Source organism: Sciurus vulgaris (assembly GCF_902686455.1).
Source record: "Sciurus vulgaris genome assembly, chromosome: 1".
In the NCBI taxonomy this organism is placed as follows: Eukaryota; Metazoa; Chordata; class Mammalia; order Rodentia; family Sciuridae; genus Sciurus; species Sciurus vulgaris.
This window is the reverse complement of record NC_136461.1, coordinates 41,938,322-41,964,856: the sequence shown is the minus strand read 5'-3', so window position 1 is coordinate 41,964,856 and position 26,535 is coordinate 41,938,322. Positions and strand designations below refer to the sequence as shown.

The window sequence follows — 26,535 nt, the reverse complement described above, 5'->3', positions numbered from 1 at the left end:
CAGCTGTCATCCCTATTGAAATATTCCAAGACTGACAAGTCCTCCAATTGAATACAATGGATTTTTATTTTTTGCATCCCTTTTTTCTTTGTTTTATGTGGTGCTGGGGACCAAAACCAGGGCCTCTGTTATGCTGAGCAAGTGCTCTACCCAGCCCCTCTTGAGTAATTTTTTTCTTTTTTCCTCCTAGTGATTTTGTATATGTATACATATTGGGAATTTAACCCAGGGACATTTTATCACTCAGCTACACCCTCAGCCTATTTTTTTTTATTCTGAGACAGGGTCTCACTAAATTGCCCAGGTTAGCCTTGAATTTGAAATCATCCTGCCTCAGCCTCCAGAGTCACTGGGCTTAAAGGTATACATCACCACACCCAGAATCCTGAATATTTTCCTAAATATTGGGCAAGAAACCAGGTGACTACAAGGATTACAAATGATAATTTTATGAGAGAAACAGATTTTTTTACTGACCTCTTTCTGAAGGATTGTGTAATTGTAATTGTGAAGAACGTGGACTTGGGAATCCAGCTGCCTGGATTAAAATGCCAGCTCTACCATTTACAAAATATATATCTTTAGGCCAAGTACTTAATTTCCCTGCACCTCAATTTCATGATCTGTAAAATAACAGTACCTGTTATATCATAGAACTGTTATCAGAATTAAATTCTAAGTGCAAAACATTTATAACAGTGACTGGCATATATTAAATGCTCAATAAATGTTAACTATTATTACAGACTGTAATCTCCATGGGGGGGAAAAAACACCTTTTTTCACTGATATTGTCTGAGAACCTAAAATAATGCTTACTACATAGTGGCACTGTTTACTGAATGAATAAATTAACAGTCAAGTACAAATTGTTAGATGTAATTAAAATACTCATTTTCTCTGACAAAAACAGACTATAAACCCAAAAAGAAACATTAAGTCCCAAGACTAGCCCTGAAATTACAAAAAAGAACTGAAAGGCAGACATATGTCATTTAAGTTCATAGGTACTTAGACATCTCTGACTCTTCACTGCAGTACACCATATCTCTTAGTTTATGTGTATTTTGTTTTTACAGTGCTGTGGATCTAACCCAGGGCCTCATGCAGGCTCAGCAAGTGTTTTAGCACTCATCTGTACCCCCAGTCCTCTCCTCACTCACCCCCATACAGGGGACTGAGCCCAGGTGGGGTCTACCACTGAGCTATATCCCCAACCCTTTTTATTTTGGGAACAGGGTCATGCTAAGTGGCTGATATTGTTTTCAAATTTGCAATCCTCCTGCCTCGACCTCCAAAGTAGCTGGAATTATAGATGTGTACCATCATGCCTAGCTTTTTTTTTTTTAACTAGTATTTTCTAACATTGATTCAACCAAGTCAGGCTTTCAGAAATAAGCATTTAATATAGCCCTTGATATGATCTAATCCCTTTACCCTCAACTTCTCCAACCATAGTCATTTTACAGACAGAAAAGATCAAGAAAGTAGGACAGAGCACACTTGATGTTGTCTCTAAATTTAAAGATATTCTGATCTATTTGGAATGTTTATTTTTGGGGGAGGGGGAAAGGGGGAAAAGTGCTGAAGATTAAAACCAAGGTTTGTCCCATGCTAGACAAGCACTCTACAACTGAGTTACATTCCCAGTTATTTTTCTTAAAAAAAAAAATCACCAAACTAAAAAGCAGATAAAACAAGTTTTTTGCATGCATAACTTCAAGACTTGGCCAATATGTCAAGAAGCTATATGCTAAAGGGCAAAAAGGTAGAGTTCCATCTAAAAAATATCTAGGACTAGAAAGGTAAATAAACCCCCACCCCTTCCATCTTAGATCATGTAAGAAAACTGTTCTAAGAGACAGAACAAAAATTCAGATCAGTAATCACTGAGCCGATGAGCTCATGGGAATCAACAACTCACAAAACTACTTTAGCATTATTTTCCTCTTAACTACAAACATGAGTTTTGAAATATAATATGGTAAAAAGAGACACGGGGATAATAATGAAAAGAGCCACTGAGGTTGCAGTCAGTCCTGGCTCTGCTATTTACTAGCTGTGTGACTTAGAAAAATCAGTTAACTTCTCAGTTTCCTTATGTGAAACCTCTATCCTGACTACCTCACAAAATGAGGGTGATATAGCTCAAGGGTAAATGCTTGCCTAGAATGCACAAGAACCTGGGTTTAATTTCCAGTATCACAAAAGAAGAAAAAAGGGGTGGGGGATAGTGAGAAATAATAGATGTGTGTGAAAATGCCTTTAAAATATTAAAGTCTTGGTGAAAGAACTCAGGGATAGAGTGAGCATCTGCCTAGCACTCATAAGGTCCTGGGTTTGATCCCACAAAAAAATAATAAAATAAACCCTAAAGTACTGTGCAAATATTAACAATTGAAATAAGGGTCCCTGCACCCTAAAGTACTGTGCAAATATTTATAATTGAGACAAGGGTTCATGGTATGAAATGTCGTATTTCATGGACAAGAGTTCTAGTTTACACAAATTTTAGACATAAGAGCAGCTTGTCCAGGATCCCATACTACTACAGCTAACAGAATATATCTACTCTTCTATGGTACTTATCTCTATAATCTGCTAAACTCTAACTACTCTCTCTTTAAAATATAAAAGGAGGGCTGGGGAGATAGCTCAGTTGGTAGAGTACTTGCTTTGCAAGCACAAGGCCCTGGGTTCAATCCCCAGCACCGCAAAAATAAAAAAATTAAAATTTAAAAAAAAAATGTTTAAAAGATAAAACGAATTAGTTGAGTCTTGTTTGTAAATTTTAGTGAAACAGGAAGTGATTGTCTTCATATATAATTGCTTCTATGGATAAGATTTATCATCTGTGCAAAATAACAACCTATGTAGATTTATTGTTTAATTTAGAAATTGAGTCTGCAAATAAACTACACACCCCAAAGTAGGGTCAAGGGAGATATAGAATACTACCAGTGTAAACATTTAATCCCTATATACAATCATATAAATGTTTTTAAGCAAGAAGAAAATTAAGGAAGATTTTCTTTTTATTGTAGGATATTTCCCCATTTGTGCTTTTGAATGTGATTCACATTACAATGAGATGTCTCAGATCTACCATTCAAAAGCATAAGCTTGGAAGGGATTTCTATTTATTTATTACTTTTCCATTTGCATAACCTTTTGCCAGTTTAAAGAATACATTTACTGATACCAACACTAACCTCCATTTTTTTTTAGTTCAAAATGTCACAAAATGTACAAAAAGGAAAAAAAAAATTGAAAGCCCTGATACAAACCCCCAGGAGAGGTTATTGTTGCCTGGGAATTCTTTTCTTGTTCGTTTATCTGTGTATGTCTTGTCTTATAACAAGGAATATATACTCTTCACAAATTCCCTGTCTCTAAATACTTTCCATACTCGGAAGCCTTAGGCAAATATGGCATATTGAGAAGGTGCCAAAGATGTGCTCCTGGAATTCAATCCTTGTAAGAGAGAACTGTTAAAACAGATTACTACCCTTTGCTTGACCCCCAGCTTTCCACATACATAGGTGTGAGAAAAAAAAAAAAGTTTGTGTGTCAGTGCATTTTTCACAAGGTGATTAATGCACTGTTTGGAAAGGACTTTCACATAGTAAACTTATTTTAGAATTTTCATCAGTATTCAAAGATTTATGAAAACTAAATATCACTGTGCAAAACTGCAACATTATTAGTGATTTTGCACTTTTTCTACAACTCCACAGTGATGTCTCGCTCAATGGAAAATTCACTTAGCCAAAAAGTGGCATGCCAAATCTTTGTACTTTATTTTTCTACACTCTTTCTTCCAATTTAAATTACTACTATAACTTACTTTTCGCCTAAAGTAATACAACAGCTAACCCATTCCAAATCATGTTTATAAATAATCATCCTCAAAATCCTTTCTTTTCTTTTTTAGTACCAGGGACTGAACCCAGGGACCTTAGCCATATCCCCAGCCCTTTTTTAATTTTTATTTATTTCAAGACAGGGTCCCGGTAAGTTACTTAGAGCCTCATCAAGTTGCTGAGGCTGGCCTTGAATTTGCAATCCTCCTGCCTCAGTCTCCAGAGTCTCTGAGATTATAGGCACGTTCCACCATGCCCAGTTCAAAATCTCTTCTTGATTATAATACTCCTTAACACACACATACACAAAAAAGCTTTTAAGGTACTTAGGGTCTTTACAATATAGCCAAAACTTAGTAGTCCATGATTCAAGGTCCTCCACAATCTGACCCGAGGCTCACCTAATCTCTACCATACCCTGAACACTAGAGTCACACATTTCCTAGGATTCATCATGCCTGAAATATATGGCACTTCATGGATTTTACTTTGTTTTAATAGACTATTAAAACAGTTATTAAAAGACTATTAAAAACTAATAACTCATGGTTAATATAGTTATTAAAATAGACTATTAAAACAAAGTAAAGGGACTGGGGTTATGGCTCAGTGGTACAGCACTTGCCTAGCATGTGTGAGGTACTGGGTTCTATTCTCAGCAGCGCATATAAATTTAAAAAAAAAAAAAAGAATAAAAATAAAGGTCTATAAACATCTAAAAAATATTGTCTAAGAATAATTTTTAAAAAGTACTACATTTTTAAAAATTTAAATTTAAAAACCATACTACATTTCTGTTTCAGCTTCTTCTATGCCCGAGCTTGTCCCTTTCCCAGTAATGGCTTTCTTTCCCAAACTTTTATCCAATAGAACCTCATTTACTATTAAAACCAGCAGTTCAAATATCCCCTTCAAGCTGTGGGTAATGGCACTAGTCCGTAATCCCAGCTATTCTGGAGACTGAGGCAGGAGGATCCCAAATTCAAGGCCATCTTCATCAAATTCAAGGCCAGCCTGAGCAACTTAGTGAGACCCTGTCTCAAAATAAAAAAATAAAAATGGCTGGGGATTTAGCTCAGCAATAAAGTACCCCTGGGTTTGATCCTTAGTACCAAACAAAACAAACAAACAAAAAAACTGAAGGTCCCATTCTCAGCAAGACCTCCCTGAACTTCTCATCATCCCCAAAGTTAATCATTCATTCAACAAATAATTAATGAAAAATAAAAGAGAAAACAACATTAATAACAAATAATTAGTGAGCACTTATTACAAGTACCAGGCACTATGTAGGTAATGAAGATGCAATGAGCCAAACATAGTATTCACTTCACTGACCTAGTACCTAACTTAATAGGTTGCCACGAGAATTAACAAAACATGTAAAGCACGAAAAACAGTTCACAGTATAGTCATGCTGAATATATATTTGCTATTAGTGTTGCTGCCTAACCATTCTAAAATAGTTGCCATACACACATACATAAACAGCACTTTATATCTTTTCCTAGTTTACTTTTTCTATATATTAATAGATTTGTTTATTTCCATCCCCTCCCCCAACCCACAAATCTTTTTTTTAACCACTGTAACCACAGTCCTGCAACATCCCCTGGCCCTTAACAGCTGATCAAAAATTATCATTGTATCAAAGACTTTTATACACTCTGAATTTGGAGACAGACTCTAGTCAAATAATCACAGCAAGAAATATTAAAATATAATTGATATGTATTCTGTGAAAAAGAGTTACATAATAGAGAGGGTGTGACCCAGTTTTTTTCTTTTCTTTTCTTTTTCTTTTTTTTTTTTTTTTTTTTTTGAGGGGTAGGCAGGCCAGGTAGAGTTTCCCTGAACAACTTGAATTGAATTCAAGGCATACCAGTTAAGGGACTAGAAAAAGTACCACCATGGGTCATCTGCACATGCTCCTTTCTTATCTGAACCATTCTTTCCATAACACAACTCCAATAATTTAATTCCTCAGTTCTCACTTTAAAGATTGACCCTGTTGGAAGCCACACTTGACTATCCCATTCCATGATGTCCAAATTTCTTTCTTAGCACTTTAAAAAAGTACTAAAACTCTTCACATTTAAAAATTAATTGGGGATATAGCTCAGTTGCTAGAGTGCTTGCCTCAGATACACAAAGCCCTGGATTCAATCCTCAGCACCACAAAAAATAAACAAATTAATTAATTAACTAATTAATCTACTGGGGCTGGGGATATAGTTCAGTGGTACAGAGCTTGTCTAGCATGCACAAGGCCCTGAATTCAATCCCCGAAGTTGCAAAAATAAAAATAAATACAATTTCAAAATAATAAAATGGATATTCTTTAAGAAATAATAAAATTAGTCTATACAAATAAGATATAAAAAATCAGGAATCACACTTGTTTTATTATCTGTGATATCATCAAGGCCAATTCAGTTAATGATACTCCAAAAACACTGTTAGATAAATAAAAAAGCAAGAGCTATTATCCTAAACCTGTGGTTCTTAAAAACATGGTTCAAAGACTATTTTTACCCCGATTCTTGTCAGAAATGCAAACTCTCAAGTTCTGCTCCAACCAAACCCAATAAATCAAATTCTGGAGGTGGGCAGGAGGAAGAAGTCATTCAGGGGCTTTACCTTCTGATTTAAGGTAGTTTAAGAACCTCAACCTTAGACATTTCAACTATTCAAAACACAATATAATAAACACTTGAAAAATATAAAATGCAAAGCTTTGTAATAATCATTCACTCATCTCTATTTACTGAGTGCCTAATGAACATATTGTACAAGAAAACAAAAAAGGAGCCTCTACAAGTAATTCTCAACTCACAATAAGCTAATATTTTGCCTTCTCTTCACCTCTCCAGTACAGTTACTCTGTATGAATGTGTTTTAATAAGGAAGGAAAAAAATCAAGTTAGCTGGATGCAAAGTCTAAAACATAATAATGCCTAATATATCTGCTATGGTCTGAATGTCTGCCTTCCCTAAATTCATGTGTTGAAAACCTAACCCCCAACGTGATAGCATTGGGAAGTAGGGCCCTTGGGAGGTGATTAAATCATCAAGACAGAGCCTTCACAAATTGATTGGTGCCCTTATAAAAGAAGCCCCAAAACTGCCCTGCCCCTTTCACCATGCAAGGACACTGGGAGAAGATGCCGTCTATTAAAAAGGAAGCAGCCCTCACCAGAAACCAAATGTACCAGAGCCTTGACTTTGGACTTCCTAGCCTCCAAAACTCTGAGAAATAAATTTCTGTTGTTTACAAGCTACTCACTTTATGGTATTTTGTTACAGCAGCATGAACAGACTAAGACATTATCATTCTAGCCTCATTTCCTAATACATAGCTTCATTCTTACATCCTTTCATTCTGTATAAAGGTAATCCTGCTTCCTCCAATACATCCTACTTCGTATTCACAGTGAATGTTTCTTTCCCCTTCCAAAATGATCTACAAATAAATAAATCCTATTCATCTTTCAGGCCTAGCTCAAATGACACTTTTGGACCCTAAATAGTCAAAGAACAGTTCATAATTTCTCCCTTTGTACTTATACGTTCATTGTCAGTGAGAAGACCCACACTTTCAAAAATCTAGCCATCTGATGTCTTAGGTAGGATGGCTTCAAATTTAAAAAAAAAAATGTTTAAGAATCTCAAAACTCACTCTTGCTGTGGAGTCCACTAGTTGCCTGAATTTCCAGTTTAAGACTATTCATGTCAAATTGAAAAATGAGACCACAAAGTGAATCAATCAAGTATCTATTTGACCTGGCACAGGGAATAACAGGAATAAGGAAGACACAGTTGCTGCTGGAACTCACATTCCACAAGGACAGACAAGCTAGCACACAATGACAGTGTGATGGGTTGTGATAGTTATGGGGACAGACAAGGGAGAATGACAACCTATAAATGCAGTCAATTAGTTAGGGAAAGTTTACAGGTTAAATGACTTAATAGTAAACCATTTTCCTAAAAATCAGATTAAGGGAAAACAGAAACTGACTAACCAAGGAGAACATGATTACCAGAACTGAGTTTTGACTAGAATGTCTTATTTCTCACAAAGATCAAAATTTGGCTTGCATATGATGGAGTAATGTTTTCAACAAATGTACAGCAAACCTCAGGTAACCAACTCAGTGAAAAGCCAACTGAGGTCTCAACCTCTTTTGAAACATGAAGAAAATCTGCCAAGAAAAAAAGAAAAGAACAGAAAAGAAAAGAAAAAAGGCTCTCCCAAGAAAGGGCAAAACAAATGAACCCTTTAGAAATTATCAGATTGCCACAGCCTGACTGCCAAGCTATTTTCAGTCTTCAAATGCCTTTGGTAGTTACTTTCAAACAAGAATAATTTTTTTCTTTTTTTTTTTCTTTTTTTAGTTCTAAATGGACACAATACCTTTATTTATTTATTTTTATGCGGTGCTGAGGATCGAACCCAGTGCCTTACAAGTGGCCAGCCCACAATTCATTTATTGTAAATGATAACGGTAAAGTTTGTAAACAAATATTTTTAAATTCCACAAACTCTACCTCCAGTTAAGACATTCAAAAGCAAATTTCAAAACATTTCTAGCTATTTCTGTCAAAAGGCCATATCTCTCATAAGGTCACAATATGCATGCTGGCCCTCACTCCACCATTCTATAGCACACCATCACTCACGTTTTCCAATGACATAAGATAATAAAGCTCCCAAGCTCTCTTTCATACCTCTAATCTCTTTCTGCCCCAGAGAGAGAGAGAGAGAGAGAGAGAGAGAGAGAGAGAGAGAGAGAGAGAGAGAGAGAGAGAGAGAGAGAGAGAGAGACGACGACGACGAATCCCTTATCTGCCCGCCCGACAGTTCCTGGGAAGCAATCGTCTTCAATTTTTTCCTGCTTAGACCCCTGAAGCCTGTAGAAGGAAATGGGGACAGCTGTGCGAGCCAGCGAGCGAGGATATCCGATAAGGGGCAGAGGAAACGTGGATGGTAGAGGACGAACGGGAGGAGGGGGCAGAGGAGATAAAATGGTGAAGGGGGTGAGAAGGGAAAGCAAAGTGCAGAAGCGAAAAATGGAGAGGAAGAAGGGGGAAGGGGTAAAGATCACGGTAGAGACAAAAAGGCCAAATGGTAAAGAGAAAGGAAGGAAGGCTGAAGGAGATAGGGGGACGCAAGAGAACCGCGAGGGAGGCTGTCACTGGGGGTGACAAAAGGGTATCAGCGGAAAGAAGGGAGATTAAGGGGGTGTCACCCGAAGAGGTTCGCCCCAGCAGGTAGACTGGGAGCACCGGGAAGGAGGAGCTGGACGCCGAGGGTGAGGCAACCAGGGGTGAGGTGAGGGAAGGGCGTCCCAGGGACACCAAGGCTAGGGAGGGGCAGGCCCGCGGGGGCTAGGCTGGCGGGCGGCTGCGGCTAGGGCAGGCCGCGCTCCCTCACCATGGCTGCGCCGGCCTGGTCCTCGGGCATGCAGCCTCGGTCCTGGGTGCGGCAGCGGACCGGGCCCGAGCCGGCCCCCAGGCTGAGCCGGCGCGGAGGCTCCAGGAGGCTCCGGCGAGCTGCGGCTCCGGGCTCGGCCCAGGCCTCGGCCTCCTTCCCTCAGAAGATAGGAGGGCAGCAAGCCGCAGCCGCAGCCGCAGCCCGAAGCCGAGCGCAGACTCCGCCCCCGCGAGGCCCCGCCCCTGCCGACCCGACCGGCCCGAGCCGGCCCCGCCTCCGCCGGCCCTGCGCAGACTCGGCCGCGGGGTCCCGCCCCAAGCCGGACTCTGGGCTCCTGGCGTCCAGGCCCTTAAAGGGGCAACGCCCCCTCAACTCTGCCTAGCCCCTTCCAAAAGTATAAGAGGCTTGAACCATACGTCTTAGTAGGAGGCTGGAGCGCTCGTTTCAGTCACCTGTGGGCTCCTGGTTCACTCACCATCGTTCTTTAAGATTTTAATTTTTGATTCACTGTCATTGAATTACTGTTGTCATCATTCTTGGTGATTTCAACATTCTCTTAGAGGATTTTTCCCTCTGCCCTCGCGGGTTTTTCTCCTTTAGAGATCACCCTTCTTTAGCCTCTCATTCTTATGTTCATATCTTCTATTACCAATAATTGCATAATTACAACCTCTATAATCTCAATACTTCCCCCGCCCCCACGCCGTGGGTGCTCAAAATCAAGCCCACAGCCTTGCATATGCTAGGTAAACTCTTTACAGCTGATCCATATCCCCAACCCCTGTAATCTCTAACTTTCCCACCACAATTGGCTTCCTTCGTCACTCCCTCCAGTATTGAACTGTTCAGCTCTACCAAGGCCCCAAGTCCATTGAGCCTACTACCCCTTCACTATTCTCACTGTACCCTTATCCTCACTTCCTTAAATAACTTAGGCTCTATTGCCCAGGTATTCCCTTTCATTTCTCCAGTCCTTCTCTCCTTCCTTTGTACTGACAAAACTTCAATCCTGAACCTGAAGCAAAACCAAGAGGTGAGGAAAACCCAAAACCATACTGACTGGTTGACTGACTCCCCTAACTTGGATATCAGTATCCTCAAATGCGCCCTTAGTGTTTGGCTACACTACTACCTCTCCAGTTGCATTCTCTTCCCACCTTCCTTGGTAACTATTTCACATCCCTCTCTCTTCAAATCTCCAACCCTTCCTTGATCATCCTCATTTAACTTATGATTTTACCTCCTATTCACTGAGAAAAGTGAAAGGAGCAAAAGAAAATATGCGAGTTTCCACCACTCAATGGTGACTTCCAACCAATCTGTAACTCTACCTTCCTTTCCTTATTGGGTCTTTTTGTTTGTTTTCAATGCTGGTGGATCAAACTTCATACTAGGCAAGTGCTTTTCCACTGAACTGCATTCCCCAGTCTTGTATTTATTTGTCTTTTAGCTAAAGTCAATCCTTCTTAGTTCTGAAACTGGGGCTGAAAACCCAGGTGTTTTTTTCCTAGTCACACTTATTGTATTTTTGTAAAATACAATAAAATTAATTACTATAAAAAGTGAATTTTTTGGTTTGGGGGATTGTTTGTTTTGTTTTTGTGCAATTGCACATGTGAAGCGATTGCACATGGTAAGCATGTGCTCTACTAGTGAGCTACATCCCTAACCTCCAGCTTTCTCTTTTTTTTTTTTTTTTCTTTTACCATCATAAACATGTTGTTTTTCTTGTTGTTTTGGTACTGGGAATTGAACTCGGGGTCCTTTACCACAGTTATATCCCTGGTCCATTTATTTTTTTAAATTTTGAGATAGGGCCTTGCTGAGGCTGAGGCTGGCCTTGAACTTGCGATCCTCCTGCCTTAGCCTCCCTAGCCTCTGGGATTACAGGCCTGGCTTCATCCTAACCATTTTTTTTTTTTTTCTTTTCTTTTTTTTTTTAGTTGTTGGTGGACACAATACTTTTATTTAATTTATTTTTATGTGGTACTAAGGATTGAACCCAGGGCCTCGTACGTGCCAGGCAAGTGCTCTACCACTGAGCCACAACACCAGCCCCATCCTAACCATTTTTAAGTGTACAGTGAAGTGTACATTCACATTGTCATGCCACCATCACCACTGTGCAGCCCTAGAACTCATCTTGCAAATTTGAAATTCTGTACCCACCAAACAATAACTCCCCATTCTCGCCTCTCCCAACCCCTGTTCAGGGGTGTGTGTGTGTGTGTGTGTGTGTGTGTGTGTGTGTGTGTTGTGTTGTGCTGGGGATCCAACCCAGGGACTCAAGCATGCTGGGCAAATGCTGTACCACTAAGCCCCCAGTTCAACACCATTCTATTTTCTCTCTCTAATTTTTGGCTACTCTAGGTCAAGTTAGTTAGTTTGTTTTTGTTTTTTTTCTGTTAGATCCAATAGACATAAAATTTTTCTGTCTGGTGGCACACACTTGTATTCCCAGCTACTATTGAGATTGAGGCAGGAGGATTGCTTGAGTACAGGAGCTCATGACCAGCTTGGGTAACTTAGCAAGAACCAATCTCAAAAAAGTTTTCTGTCAAACTGATATAAAAGTTTCTATATTATGCGCTAAACTATAATGTGCTGATTTTTTTCAAGTTTCTAAATATTTACTCTGAATTTTTGTCACAAACTGGTAACAAACCATTCTTAGACTACCATTAGTCTTCCTTAAAGGAGCACAAGTTCTAGGTTTCATTCCATTTCATTGTCTCAAAGATGTCTATCCAGCAATTCCTTTCTCCTACATCACCATTTTTCTGAGGCTCAGAGGATTCGAACCACGGTCCTTCTCCATGAGAGCCGAGCGCTATTTCTCCAGCTCTACATCACCATTTTTCTACTTTTCTTTTTCATTGTTACACCAACATGAATATATTTCTTCCATCTTAAAAAACAAACAAATGGGCTGGGGTTGTGGCTCAGTGGTGGAGCACTCACCTAGCATATGTGAGGCACTGGGTTCAATCCTCAGCAACATATAGAAAGAAAGAAAAGAAAATAGCCATCAACAATTTATATATTTAGAAGAAAAAAGGTATTCTGTCCATCTACGACTAAAAAATATTTTTAAAAAACAAACAAGTGAACACACACACACACTCAGTTGTCCCTTTAGCTACAGCTCAGTGTCTCTACCCTCCTTTACAGCAAAATGCCTGACAGAAGTAGCCTGTCCTGTACTCAGTTTGGCTGCTTTTCTCCCATTTTCTCTGGGACTCTCTCCACTTCATTTTTCACTTCCACTCTTCCACCAAAATGCTCCCATCAAGATAACCAGTGATGTCCACTTGCTAACAAAGAAAAATCCATCCTCAGTGCTCTTAGTGTTGTCCTCTGACAACATGAGACAGCTCATCATTATCCCTTCCTTGGTACAACATGCTATTCCACTCTCCTGGTTACTCTATCTCACTGACTGCCTGGAGTTTCTTATTTCTCTGACCTCTAAATAACTGTAGTGCCTCAGGGCTCAGTAGTTAAGACTTACCTTTTCCACCTAAACTCGCTGCTTGATGATCTTATTCCGTCACACTACTTTTGAGGATACAGAAAAAGAAAGATATACTGACTCCCAGAAGACAAGTGTCCAGTGAACCCTTAGAAGGCAAGAAACACGCAAGAACCATTAAAATGCAAAACTAGCAACTCAGGAGCAACCCTGTCACCATGCTTAGCCCAATTCCTTGGCTGAAGAAAGTAGCATGATGCTGCTGGGCATGGTGGCACACACCTGTAATCCCAGTACCTCAGGAAGCTAAGGCAGGAGAATTACAAGTTCAAACCCAGCATGGGCAATTTAACAAGACCCTGTCTCAAAATAAAAACTGGGGGAAAAAAAGAAAAGGTAGGGCGCTGGGGTCTAGCTCAATGCTGTATTTCTTGTCTAACATGCTGAGACCCTGATTCAAATCTTAGGTGCCTCAAGTGTAAAGAAACAGCACAAAAGAAAAAAATAGAATAAGTAAAAACCATAAGGTGCTAGTGAAAAGGGTAACAGATTTATTTGTTTGTTTGTTTGTTTGGGGTACTAAGGATTGAACCCAGGGGTGCTCAACCACTGAGCCACATTCCCAGTCCTTAAAAAAAAAAAGTATGTGTGTGTGTGTGTGTGTGTGTGTGTGTGTGTGTGTGAGTGTTTAAATTTAGAGACAGTCTTGCTAAATTGCTGAGGCTGGCTTTGAATTTGTGATCCTCCTGCCTCAGCCTCCTGAGCCACTCAGATTACAAGTGTGTGCCACCACACCCAGCAAGGGTGACAAAATTCTTAAGATACTAAAATTGATTCTTCAAGGGATTGGCTCAAATTTTAAAAATTTTGTTTACAATGAGTATTTAAGAGCAACTAAACTAAGGAGTTACAAGCAAAAGGAAGAAAAGAGGGAAAAACTATTCTCTAATGATCATTGAAACTGTTAATATTGAAGACTGTTGGAAACAACAACAAAAAGTCAAGGTTCTGCCCTCAAGAAAGAATGGAGTCACAGTTGTTTTGTAATCAACAAGATCAAGTAGAAAATCTAAAAATACATCCAAATATATGCAGGAATTTAGTATGATAAAAGTAGAATTTCAAATCAGTAAGGAAAAGGTGGGATTATCATTGGTGTCAGAATAACTGAATGGCCCCTAGAAAATTTTAATATCACACTATTCAGCAAGATAAATTTCAAATAAATCAAAAATTTAAATGTTTAAATAAAAGAAGAAGAAGATGAAACCCAAACATGCTGGATGGAACCATGGGAGAATTTTTACTTCAGTGCTGGGGATGGAAGCCAAGGCCTTACACACACTAGGCAAATATTCTACCACCCATTGGAGAATTTTTTATAATCTCTGAGTAAGGTCTTTGTAAGTACAAAGTGAAACTTATATGCCATGAAAGGAAAGATCAATATATTCAGCCATGTAGAAATAAAAAACATATGGCAAAAAACACCATAAGGAAAGTCAGACGATAAATGACTATCTACATATATTTGCATTTCATATCTTAGAATAATAGATACTTTTCATATTGATATACAGTGCTGAAATCAGTAAGAACAAACATCCAAGGGGAAACATGCAAAAGACAGGAATTGTAAGAAAAAGAAATAAAAGTGACTCACTCTTACTCATAATAAGAGAAATGCAAATTAGAATTTCTTTGAAATACTACTTTTCACCTATTGAATTACTGAAGATCTATAAGACTAGTAAAACACTGTGTGACAAGGAGAGGGTGATATTTAATAGGTATCTTCCTTTTGTTGGTGAAAGTGTAAATTGAAAGAATTATGTGAGTCTGAGGATTGAACCTAGGGCTTTCACATATGATAGGCAAGCACTCTACCACTGAACTATATCCTGGCCCATGGAATAATTTCTATGGAGACAATGTGGCAATGGTATTTATCAAATTTTTAAAGGCACATTCCTTTTGACCTAACAATTCTACTTCTAAAACAAATAATCGACACAAATGGTCTTAACATGAATGAAATTTATTTGAAATAGCAAAAGATTGGAAACAAATGGTTTGGAGGTTTTTATTGTGGTACTGGGGATCTAACAAGCAATCCACCAATGAGCCACAACTCCAGCTATTGAATATTAATTAATACAAGCTTGGTTAAATAACAATGTAATCATACAATGCATATTTTGCAGTCATAAAAAAAGAATGAGAGGGTTGGGGTTGTAGCTCAGCAGTAGAGCACTTGCCTAGCACAGGTAAGACACTAGGTTCGGATCATTAGCACTGCATAAGAACATACACACCCATACATAAAGAAATAAATAAAAACAGAGTTTAAAAAAAAAAAAAAAAAAAAAGAATGAGAGCCTGGGACAGTGGTTCATGCTTGGTGACTCAGACTCAAGTGACTGAAGCAGGAGAATCACAAGTTTGAGAGTAGTCTCAGTGAGTGTGAAGCCAGCATGGGCAACTTAGTGAGACTCTACCTCAAAATATAAAATAAAAAGGGCTGGAGATGTAGCTCAATAATAAAGCACCCCTGGGTTCAATCCCTAGTACCAAAAAATCAAACAAACCAAAAATAAATAAATAGTAATTTTGTTTAAAGCACTGGTGAGGGCCTGGGGTTGTTGCTCAGTGGGAGGGTGCTTCCAAGGCACTGGGTTTGATCCTCGGCACCACATAAAAATAAATAAATAAAATAAAGGTATTGTGTCCATCTACAACTGAAAATATTAAAACAAAACAAAACAAAACAAAAACAGGCTGGGGAGTGTAGTTCAGTGGTAGAATGGACCTGGGCTCAATCCCCAGTACTAGGGCATTGGGGGGTGGGGTAGGTGAGGGAGGATGGAGGGGGAAAATGAGAAAATTATTTATATACAAAAAAATACTAATATAGAATGATCCTCAAATTGTTAAGAAGGAAGGTCCTAAACAGTGTGTATTGCATGCTATCGTTCCTATAAGGGAAATAGCGCAGGTTTGGGGAGTGCAGCTAAGTGGCAGAGCACATGCTTAGATGTGTAAGGCTCTGCGTTCAATGCCTTCAATTCCCAGCACGCAGGAGGGGGGGGGGGGCTTACATACATTCATAATTGCTTATATTTGCATAAATATTCCTGGAAGAATTTAATAGGAACTAATATCATCATTTTGCTGCCAGGAAGAGAACTAGATGGTGGGAAACAGATAGGAGGGAAGCTTTTCTTTTTGTTTTTCTTTTTGGTGCTGGGAATTGAACTCAGCATGCTAGGCATAGTACTCTACCACTGAGCACATCTTCAACCAAGAGGCTCTCTGTAGTATATAGCTTTTGGTATCTTTTGGTATTTTAAATAACATGAATGTGTTATCCATTCTGAAAGTAAATAAATATAAAAGTTTAAAGTAAAAATTTAGAGTCACATTTTTTATAAGTAAAATTCATTTTTATAAAGAAGAATGCCTTTAGTGGTATTCCTAATTTTAAAAGATTATTACAATCCTTCTTTTTTAAGTGTGTGTGTGTGTGGTACTGGGGATGGAACCCAGGGCTTAATGCATGCCTAAGTGAGCCATCTACCACTGAACTATATCCCCAAACTTTTTTATATTTTATTTTGAGACAGGGTCTCACTTAGTTGCCAAGGCTGGCCTGGAACTTGTAAATCTCCTGCCTTGGCCTCCCAAGTAGCTGGGATTACAGGGGAGTGTCCCTGTGCCCAGCTTATTACAGTCTCAGTTTTTCAGTACTGGGAAATGAATCCAGGACCTCATGCATGCTGGGTAAGCACCCTACCACTAACCTATATCCCCAGTCTCTATAGTCTTTTATGCTTGTTAATTAGAACTAGATCAGTGGTAGTTCATTATAAAGTTATTGAACATAACCAACTTCTTTTGCAAAGAATTCATAGTTTATGTAAACAAACATTGTTTTCTACTGTAAACATTTTTTTTTAATTTATTATTATTATTTTTTTTTTTTTTTGCGGTGCCGGGGATTGAACCCAGGGCCTTGTGCTTGCAGGGTAAGCACTCTACCAACTGAGCTATATCCCCAGCCCTACTATAAACATTTTAACAAATATATTACTATAACAAGTCAGAATTTCAAAAATACAAATAAAAAACACAAATCAAGATTCCTCAGAACTATTAAAATAAAAATTTTTATATTATTGGGATGCTCTTCTCCTTTAAAAACAAGTAGAAAATTAACTTTATTTTATTTGCTTGTGTTTGTTTACTTATTTTGCACTATTGGAGATTGAACCCAGAGGTGCTCTACCACTGATTTACATCCCCAGCCTTTTTTATTTTTTGAGATAGGGTCTCTCTAAATTGTCAAGGCTCTGACTTATGAACCTCCTACCTCAACCTCCCAAGTCACTGGGATTACAGGTGAGTGCCACTGTACCTAGCGAAATTCAATTTTATGGGGAAGGATTCGGGATAAGTATACCTTTTACTTAAATTCAATGATAAATGGTATATGATTATAATACATAATCCTACCATTATGTGCAACTATAATGCACTAATTAAAAAATGTGGAGTGAGGAGCTCTTGTGTCCTTTCAAAATTCCTGCTATTGAAGCTTGTGGCCTCTGGTTTTGACCTAATTATAAACAAGATCAAATCTCGGGTATTCATGGATGGATTATAATTTATTTCTCCAAAAAGTCAGTTGTTTTCAGAATTTGAAAGAATTCTTCATATGCTTAAATGACAGGTATTATGATTATGAACAGAGCAACAGGAAGGGTAGATTTCAATTCAACAAAAGGAAGAACATTCTAAGAATGAGAATTCTCCCATATGGAATGAGCTGCTTATGAGGTATAAGTTCCTGGTCACCAGAGATGCGCCAAAGGGAGCTGACTGAAAAAAAGTTGGGAATATGATAAATAGGGGCTCTATAATGACTGAAAGAATTTGAATCTGATAACTGTTGATTCCTATTCTAAAAGTCAGTTGCTCATGAAAGTTAAATGAGGAAAGACAGGATTTCCTATAATTTTTAATATTCAGTAACCTGAAACTTCAAGTAAGGGAAACTTCTGAAGAGCTACTGTCTTTTGTGAACTCTGTTGAATAATGAAAATTACTTCCAATGAAAAATAAACAAGTTTCTCCTTAGCAATTTAATAAGGGGGAGCATGAACTTTGTGAGTTCAATGAAATTTCAGCTATCACTCCCTGAGCTTGAGGTGCTGAGCTACATCCACTCACTCTTCAGAGCCCAAGACTCGGGGCAGAAGTGTCTAGAAAGAATTACCCTCACTTCATGGGATGACTGTTCTGAGACAGAAGCACAGGATTTTTTTTTTTTTTTTTTTTTTTTTTTTTTTTGGTACTGGGAATTTAACCCAGTCCTTTTTATTTTGAGACAAGATCTCAAAATAAAAGTTGCTTTGGGCTTCACTAAGTTGCTGAGACTGGCTTCAAACAGCAATTCTCCTGCCTCAGGTTCCCAAGGCACCAGGATTACAGGCATGAGCCACTGCACCAATCAAGTAGCACAGGAGTTTTCAGGGCTGAAAGCAGCAATCAGATACCAACTCTAGCAATCCCTCTCAAATTCACAGCAGTTTTTTAGAAAGCAGTTCATCCACTAGCCTCACAACAATCCCCTGGTGCTGGTAGAGGGGTTATTATTCCATTTGATCAGAAAACACAGGCTCAGAGGCTATCAGAACCACCTGTTGAACTTGCTATATCCCTCCCCCAGGGTTTGGGTTGAGGGCCAAGATTTTGCATTACTAGCATGTTCCCGGGAGATGCTGATGGTGCTGGTACGGGAAGACACTTCAAGAGTCACTGTCTTACTGTATTTTTTCCTTCCTAGTCTCTTCTAATAGATTCCAGAAGGCAAGTGAGAATAATTTGAGAAACAAACAAAAAGCCAAAATGGTTTTATATCTCTATAGACTGCTTCTGAGATACAAGTGTATTATCTCAGAATAACCAGGTGTCAGAAGGGTTAAATTCTAGTTCCAGGCTCTGACATTGGAGAGGTAGGTTTGATGACCTTTCAGGCATTTGAAACCCTGAGATTTTGGGTCCCTGGTCAAATCCTTCCTTTCTCTGGGGCTCGGTTAGATCATCTCTAAAATGTCCTAAATGTCTACCTGGTCAGAAGGGTTGATGTCCAAACTGTCCACCAGTTCTAATGTTCTGGCTCTGTACTCACCTACTCAGAATCTTGGATTTCTCTGTTCCTCTCCCTATCTCTATCTATTATTGCTCTCTATCATTGCTGGGGATTGAAACCAGTCATTCATGCATGCTAGGCAAGTCCTCTACCACTGAGCTGCATGTTCACACTCTTTTATTCTCCCAGAGACAGGGTCTCACTAAATTGTCCAAGCTGGCCTCAAAAGTATGATCCTCCTGCCTCATCCTCCTGGATAGATGGGAAAAGTCTTGATTTCTCAAGGTACCTATACTTCCAGCATGAGCAAGAAATAGGTAATACTTAGCATGGGCTGCAAGTATTCTGAGAAATTAGTGTGTACATGGGAAGTTCTCTTCACATGATGGCTCCAAAACCTTATGGGGAGCTGGTGAGAAATCCTGACTATGGAACCAAAAATTGTCTCCAAGGGAAGTATAGCCTAGTGGGTATAGCCTAGTAAGTGAGCCCTTGCTTAGTCCTGGGTTCAACTCCTAGCACATCCCCAGTGCGTGCACCCACACATACACATATTGTGTCTCCAGGTTGGGAGTGTTGCTCAATGGTATAGTGCTTGCTTAACATAAATGAGGCACTGGGTTCTATTCCAAAACCAAAGCAAGAAACATAGGTTAAAAATCAATTAAGATCAGGCGTGGTAGCGCACATCTGTAATCCCAGCAGCTCAGGAGGCCGAGTCAGGAAGATCACAAATTCAAAGCCAGCCTCAGCAATTTAGTGAGGCCCTAAGCAACTCAGGAAGAACCTGTTTCTAAATAAAACATAAAAAAGGGGCTGGGGATGTGGCTCAGTGGTTAAGCACCCCTGTGTTCAGTCCCCAGTACCAAAAAAATAATTAATTAATTCAAAGGGCTGGGGATTTGTTTCAGTGGTTAAGTGCCCCTGGGCCCCTGGGTTCAATCCCAGGTACAAAAAATAAAATAAAATAAATTAAGTAGTTGTCTTGTCTTAATGAAAAAGGAACAATGGACAGAGGGTTTTGTGCAGAGATAATGCCAAGCTTTCTTATGTGACTAATCAGTCTGAAAAAGGTCACCAGTAAGATTACATTTTACCATGCTCTGTCTTTTATTACAAATTACCAGTCCTTCCCCTATTTGCCTGACTTTTAATGTAAATAGATAAGATTAATTTCTAAAGTTCATAAACTATGTTTCAGAAAATTACATAAGGGCACAAAGTATGTTTTTAGTGAGAAAGATTAGTTGAGAAATAAGTGACCTCATTTGTGTTGTCTTTTCCTTTTCCCTCCTTCACTCCCTAGCACATAGTGAAATCTCTGGGGGTAGAAAGCTATTTGGCACTACCCACTGCTGTTTCCCCCTGAAGTTGCTGCGTTTAAAATAGTTTTTTCCAGCTATTTCTGACTCAAACATTAAGGTGCAGTGTAGTCTATAAAACAAGGAACCAGGACTCCAGGACATAGAGTTGAAAACTGTAGACCAAGAAGGACAGAGGAAGGCTGCCAAAACTTTGGGTATGGCACAGGGAGAAGAGTGTGCCTAAAGTGGACAAAGAACTGACCATCAGGGGAAGTGACCATCAGGTGACACATCCAAGTCTCAGGGTCATATTCTAAATCAGTTATTTAGAGTTGGTGTCTCTCCCTCTTCATTGTTGTCATCAACTAAACACATTCATAGAAGATCTTGGCACCTGACCCAGTCTTCACTCTACTGCAGCAATTGTCAAAGTGTAGTCCCCACACCACCAGCAGAAAAACAAATGCTTGGGTCACCAAGATGAGCTGAATCAGAAATAGTGTGGGACCCAAAAACCTGTTTCAATAAGGCTTCCAAGTGATTCTGGTCAGCACTAAAGTTTGAGATCTACTGGACCATTGCAATCCTATGATAACTTGGTGACTTCAACATTCACCTCAGTGACCCATTCAGCTCTCTGATCTCTCTGCAATTTGACCTCTTCAATTTCTTTTTTTTTTTTTCTTTTTTCTTTTTTCTTTTTTTTTTCTGGTACCAGGGGTACTTAACCACTGAACCGCACGTCCCAGCCCTTTTGATTTTCTATTTTGTGATAGGGTCTCACTAACTTGCTTAGGGCCTCACTAATTTGCTGAGGCTGGCCTCCAACTTGCGATCCTCCTGCCTTGGCCTCTGGAGTCCCTGGGATTACAGGTGTGCACCATATATGCTGGGTCCAAATAGTTTTTGCTTTTGTTTTTTCTTTTTCAGTATTAGGGATTGAACCCAGGACCTTTCACATGCAAGGCAAGTGCTCTACCACTAAGCTGTATCCCAACCCCACCTTTTTTTATTATTGTCATCCCAGTGGGTGTTAAATGGTATCTCATTAAAGTTTTAATTTGCATTTCCCTAATGACTAATAATGTTAAACCTCTTTTAATGCACTTAAAAGCTATTTCCGGTCTCAAGCCTTTAACTCAACATACTTTTGCTATCAAAATTATCTTTCTAACCACATTACACTCTTGTTTGGGTGTATTATCTCGTACAGGACAAGATCCAAACCTTGAATTTAATAATTGAGTCACTTCCCCATCTGGCCTCTGTCTGTGCCCTGGTCATCAATGCTTTGGCTCCATGTTTTCCTGTTCTGCTGTAGCTATATGAATTACTCATAGCTCTTAGAATACATGTGCTATTTCAAGGCTCCATGCATTTGCTGATGGCATTCCCTTTGCCAATAAACCCTTACTTGCTTTCTTCCAACATGTCTTCCTCTTGCCCTTTAATACTACATTCATGTGTCCTCCTCTGGAAGGCCTTTCCTGATTACTCTTTCTGTAATTAAATTAGTCATCCTTTATGAGCTTCCCTCCATAGATTCGACTATATTTGTTGTTGTCCCTTTTGTTTATCTCCCCAGCTAGGCTGTGAGTAGCCTGAGAGCCTTGACTGAATTTGATTTATCTCTGTCTTCAGTGCCTAGAACATGGCCTGGCTGGAAGGAATTAATTTCACAGGATCCTGGTGTCCCTCAAATGCCCTCTGGCTCCAGTGCTAAGAACTTGTTCCAGTTTCTTGGGAGAAAGCAAAGCCAGTTTACCTTTAGGCATCTTAAAATAGCCTAGACCTCAGACAGAAAACCAATCACAAGAGTATATAATAGTTGAAAGGTAAGACATCCTAAAAAGAAATGTAAGACAACACTTTACCCTTAATATCAAACCATTTTGTTTATCTCATCACCTTTAGGTACTGGATGATTTTGTGGGGGGGGGGGGGCATGGGGAGAGAGTTACTGGGGATTTAACCCAGGGGTGCCTTGCCAGTGAGCCACATCCCTGACCTTTTTTACTTTTAGAGACAGGGTGTCCCACTAAGTTGTTCAGAACCTCACTAAGTTGCTGAGGCTGGCTTTGAACTTGTGAGCCTCCTGCCTCAGCCTCCTAGTAGCTGAGGCATTCACCACTGCACCCAACTGAATTACCATTCTTATTCTCGATATTTGGTATGCACTGTTGAGGATAATTGCCTTTCACAGAATTATCTTATTATAGGCAATAGACCATAATACTTGCTAAGAGTAAGCCAGTCTGGACTCTGGAGTAAGTCAATCTGCCTAGATTTCACTCCCAGCTTTACTTTTGACCCACAGAATCATAGAATAAAACTGTGACATTTTTTGTACCTCTAGTCCTTCCTTTTTATTTATTTATTTATTTATTTATTTTTTGGTGGTGGTAGTGGACATTGAACCTAGGGGCCTTCTACCTCTAGCTACATCTCTAGTCCTTTTTGAGTCAGGCTCTTGCTAAGTTGCCCAGGTTGACCTTGAACTTGAGATCCTTCTTCTTAGCCTCCCAAATTACTGTGATTACAGACCTGCACCATGGCACCCAGCTCTATTTATTTATCTATAAAATTGATATAATAATTTTATTTCAAAGGGGTCCACTGAGGACTGAGTTTCTATATATTTATACAGTAAGCTCTTAGAACAGGACTGAGAAGTTATAACTGTTTAATAAAGATCAGCTATTATAAAAATCTTCCTGCCAATCCTGCAAGTTAGACATTATAATCCTCGTTTTACAGATGAGGAAACTGAAGTTTAGAGAGAGGAGTGACTTGCCCCACATTAGAGAATTAAATTAACTCTCAGATCTGGTAGCTGATTCATATCTGGCAATTTGTATGCACATTTTCTTGGAGTTTTATTTCCAGGGTACCCTTCTAGAGTGTTATCTGTCCAGTGGTACAAATCATGCATCGGCCACACACGTGTGTGGAGTGGGGTAAAATTCCAATTCCCCAGGCATCCTCACTTGTTATCTATTTACCATTCTAGCTCTTTCCTGGGAAGTTATATGCATGTAAATAATTTATTATCCAACAAATACTAATTGAAGCTTTTCCTAAACTAGGAATTCTATTGGCAACAAATTCCCTAACTAATAATAAGTCTTTTATTCTATACTCTTTCTACTGAATCATATACCCAGTACCTCTCCTTTAAGTCTGTATGCTGGAAACTGAGGACACAGAAATGAATAAGACCTAGACCCTGCCCTCAAAGTGCTCAATCAAGTCTAATGGGTGAAAAGACAAACAATATAAAAATAATATGATTAGCCAGGTGAGATGGCACACCTGCAATCCCGGCAGCTTGAGAGGCTGAGAATTGCAAGTTCAAAGTCATCCTCAGCAAGTTAGCAAGGCCCTGTTTCAAAATGAAAGCAAAAAGAGCTGGGGATGGGGCTCAGTGGTTAAGAGGTTAAGTAGAAAGGGTCTAATTCCCTAGTACACACCCACACACCCACACACCCACACACTTACACACAAAGGCATACAGTGGGGGTGTAGCTTAGTGGAAGAGCACATGGCGCTGGGTTGCATCCCCAAGATCACACACACACAAAAAAAAAGACAAAGAAAAAGAAAACAAATATGGTGCCTACTGGAGCACAGAGGCATCAGAGCAGGCTTCCTAGAAGAGGTATGGCTTGACCTGGCCTTTATAGGAAGAATTACCTAAATTACTAGAGAAGGGAAAACATTCCATGTAGAAAGAACCACTTGTGTGAAGGCACTGGAGCATGAAACCAGATGATGTGTTCTGGATCTACAAATAGAGTGTGTGTGGAAGGGAAAGGAAGCTGGAAAGGCAGGCTGGGGCAGATTACTGCAGGGTTCATAGGCAAAGGTAAAGAGCTTATACGTCATCTTTAATGCTATGTGACATTTGGTTACAACCCCCTTCAGGCACAAGTGCTTTTTTCTGACAGTCAGGGTTTGGTTGCATTTAGAAGTCCAGATTAATTTATTCATTTATGCCCATGTGCTAAGCACCTACCTGTAACAGTTCCTGTGTACAGGCGAGAGGCTTCAGGAATAGATTTGGAATCACAGCTTGAAACCTTGTAAGTTTTTTTAGAAGGCACTAAATCTCAGCCCAGACTTGAGATAATTTACCCTGAAACCTGATCCCTTTCCTGCCTGGGGTTTTGCAACCCAGCTGGGTCATTTGGACTTCCCTGAGCATGCTGCAGTAAAAGGTCCCCCACCCGCTACTCCTGTACATTTTGGAATGGCTACAATCACAAACAACCAGTCAGCTTGGGTGGCGAACAAATACCTATTGTACTCTGGCACACAGAGCCTCAGGAGTGAGATGAAGAAGGAAGAGAAAATCAGGTCCCTACACTCTGGAATTTCACAAACTAAAAATGCAGAGTTAGTCCTGGAAGAAATCATTGGCCACAAGGGATAAATTGAGCACTTACACAGTGTCTGGCGATAGTTGGGACCCGAGGGGCAAATAAATAAATCAAACTTGGTTCCAATCGGTAAGGAGTTCATAGTCTGGTAAAACAGGTACTGTAAGGGAAAACAGGTATTAGCCAGGCACAGTGGTGCACACTGTAATCTCAGTTACTCAGGAGACTGAGGGAGGAGAATCACAAGTTCAAGGCCTGCCTGGGCAATTTAGGGAGAGTCAGTCTCAAAGATAAAAAATAGAAAAAGGGCTAGGCATGTAGGTCAGTGGCAAAGCACTTCCTTGTCATGTTCTAGGCCCTTGGTTCAATTTCCAGTACCACAAAAAGTGGGGGGAGGGGAAGAAAGAAAGGAAAATAGGTAATGACTGCAATGCTTCAGGAGGCAGATGTGGTCTCCACTGGCTAATCACAGCCCACAGTCAACTAGTAAAACTGAGGATAAGGACTGAGATAAGGACTGAGGTCAAGGGTGTTTCAGTCTGAGCTGAGGTTACAGGGAGGCAGGAAGGGCAGCCCACAGAGAAAACAGCCTGAGGAGTTCAGGGGAATGGATTAGACTGGTTGGCTGGCTCTAGGACAGGTGGGGGAGTATCAAATGACCCTACTGGGATTGTACAGGAGGGTCTTGGATGCTGAGAAAAGGATATGCATGGTGTGAAGCCATTGGTTTCCAAATGGGGGTGACACAACTCTGCATTTTAGAAAGGAAAATGCCTTTCATTGAGGGACCAGTGTACTATAAAATGAAGGAGTTGAAGATGATTTTCAAAATCTTTTCAGTGTGTATGTCCTATAAATCTGATTCAAACTTCTTTTGTTAACTTTTTTGTCGTTGTTCTTTTTAGTTATACATGACAATAGAATGCATTTTGACATACACATGTGGAGTATAACTTCCCATTCTTGTGGTTGCACATAATGTGGAGTTACACTGGTCATGTATTCATATATGAGCATAGGAGAGTTATGTCCAATTCATGCTACTGTCTTTTCCATTCCCATCCCCACTTCCTTCCCCCCCTGCCCCCCATTCCAATCCAGTGAACCTCTACTCCTCCCTTCCCCCTGTTTTGGGATTGGCTTATTTTGCTTACCATGATAGCCTCCAGTTCCATCCATTTCTCAGCAAATGTCATAATTTCATTCTTCTTTATGGCTGAGTAATATTCCATTGCGTATATGTACCACAGGATTTTTTAACTTCATGGTGCATCCAAATCACCTGGAGATCTTGTTAAGGTGTGGATTCTGGTTTAATAAGTCTGTTTTAGCAGAATATTGCTGGTTCTCAGACTACATTTTGAGTAGCAAAGAATTAGAACCATTGTTTCCAACCTATATGTTCTAGAAGTTATCTGATTAGTATTCTAGTTAATTTTTACAGTGTTTGAAGGTTTGCAAAGAGATATATCTACTACTATATATATCTGTAATCTCAGCAATTTGGGAGGCTGAGGCAGGAGGATTATATGTTCAACGCCAGCCTGGACAATTCAGTAAGACCCTGTAAAAAATAAAGGGCTGGGGATGTAGATTAGTGGTAGAGCATCCCTAGGTTCTACCCTGAGTGCTAGATGGGAAAATAAAAAAGGATGAAGAGAGATTCATACCTTATCTTGTTTAGCACTTTCAACAATTGCTCCTGAGAGGTAAGATAAGGAGACAACACAGGCTGTGGTTAGGTGAAACATCCTTAAAACTTAGGTACTGGAAGTCAAGCATGGTGGTACAGGCCTAGAGAGTCCCAGCCATTTGGAGGCTAAGACAGGAGGATCACAAGTTTAAGACCAGCCTCAGCAACTTAGTGAGATCCTGTATCAAAATTAGAAATAAAATGGGCTGGGATGTAGCTCAATGGTAAAAGCATCC

General features: G+C 39.6%; 1 protein-coding gene across 4 annotated transcripts in view; it reads right to left on the bottom strand.

The window, feature by feature from the left end:
- ZYG11B (zyg-11 family member B, cell cycle regulator) overlaps positions 1-26,535 on the bottom strand; it is an 88,646-nt gene that overhangs the window by 53,819 nt on the left and 8,292 nt on the right. Inside the window, exon 1 of one of the 4 annotated variants that reach the window (XM_079142077.1) lies at positions 25,761-25,782. The exons of 1 other annotated variant lie outside the window; for it this stretch is intronic. In XM_079142077.1, coding sequence (XP_078998203.1) covers positions 25,761-25,781 — 21 coding nt within the window. In that variant the 5' untranslated portion in view covers position 25,782. Of the gene's footprint in view, positions 1-8,546; positions 9,249-9,300; positions 9,507-25,760; positions 25,783-26,535 lie in introns of those variants that run through there. 2 more of the 4 variants (XM_079142078.1, XM_079142079.1) reach the window with 2 other exon arrangements.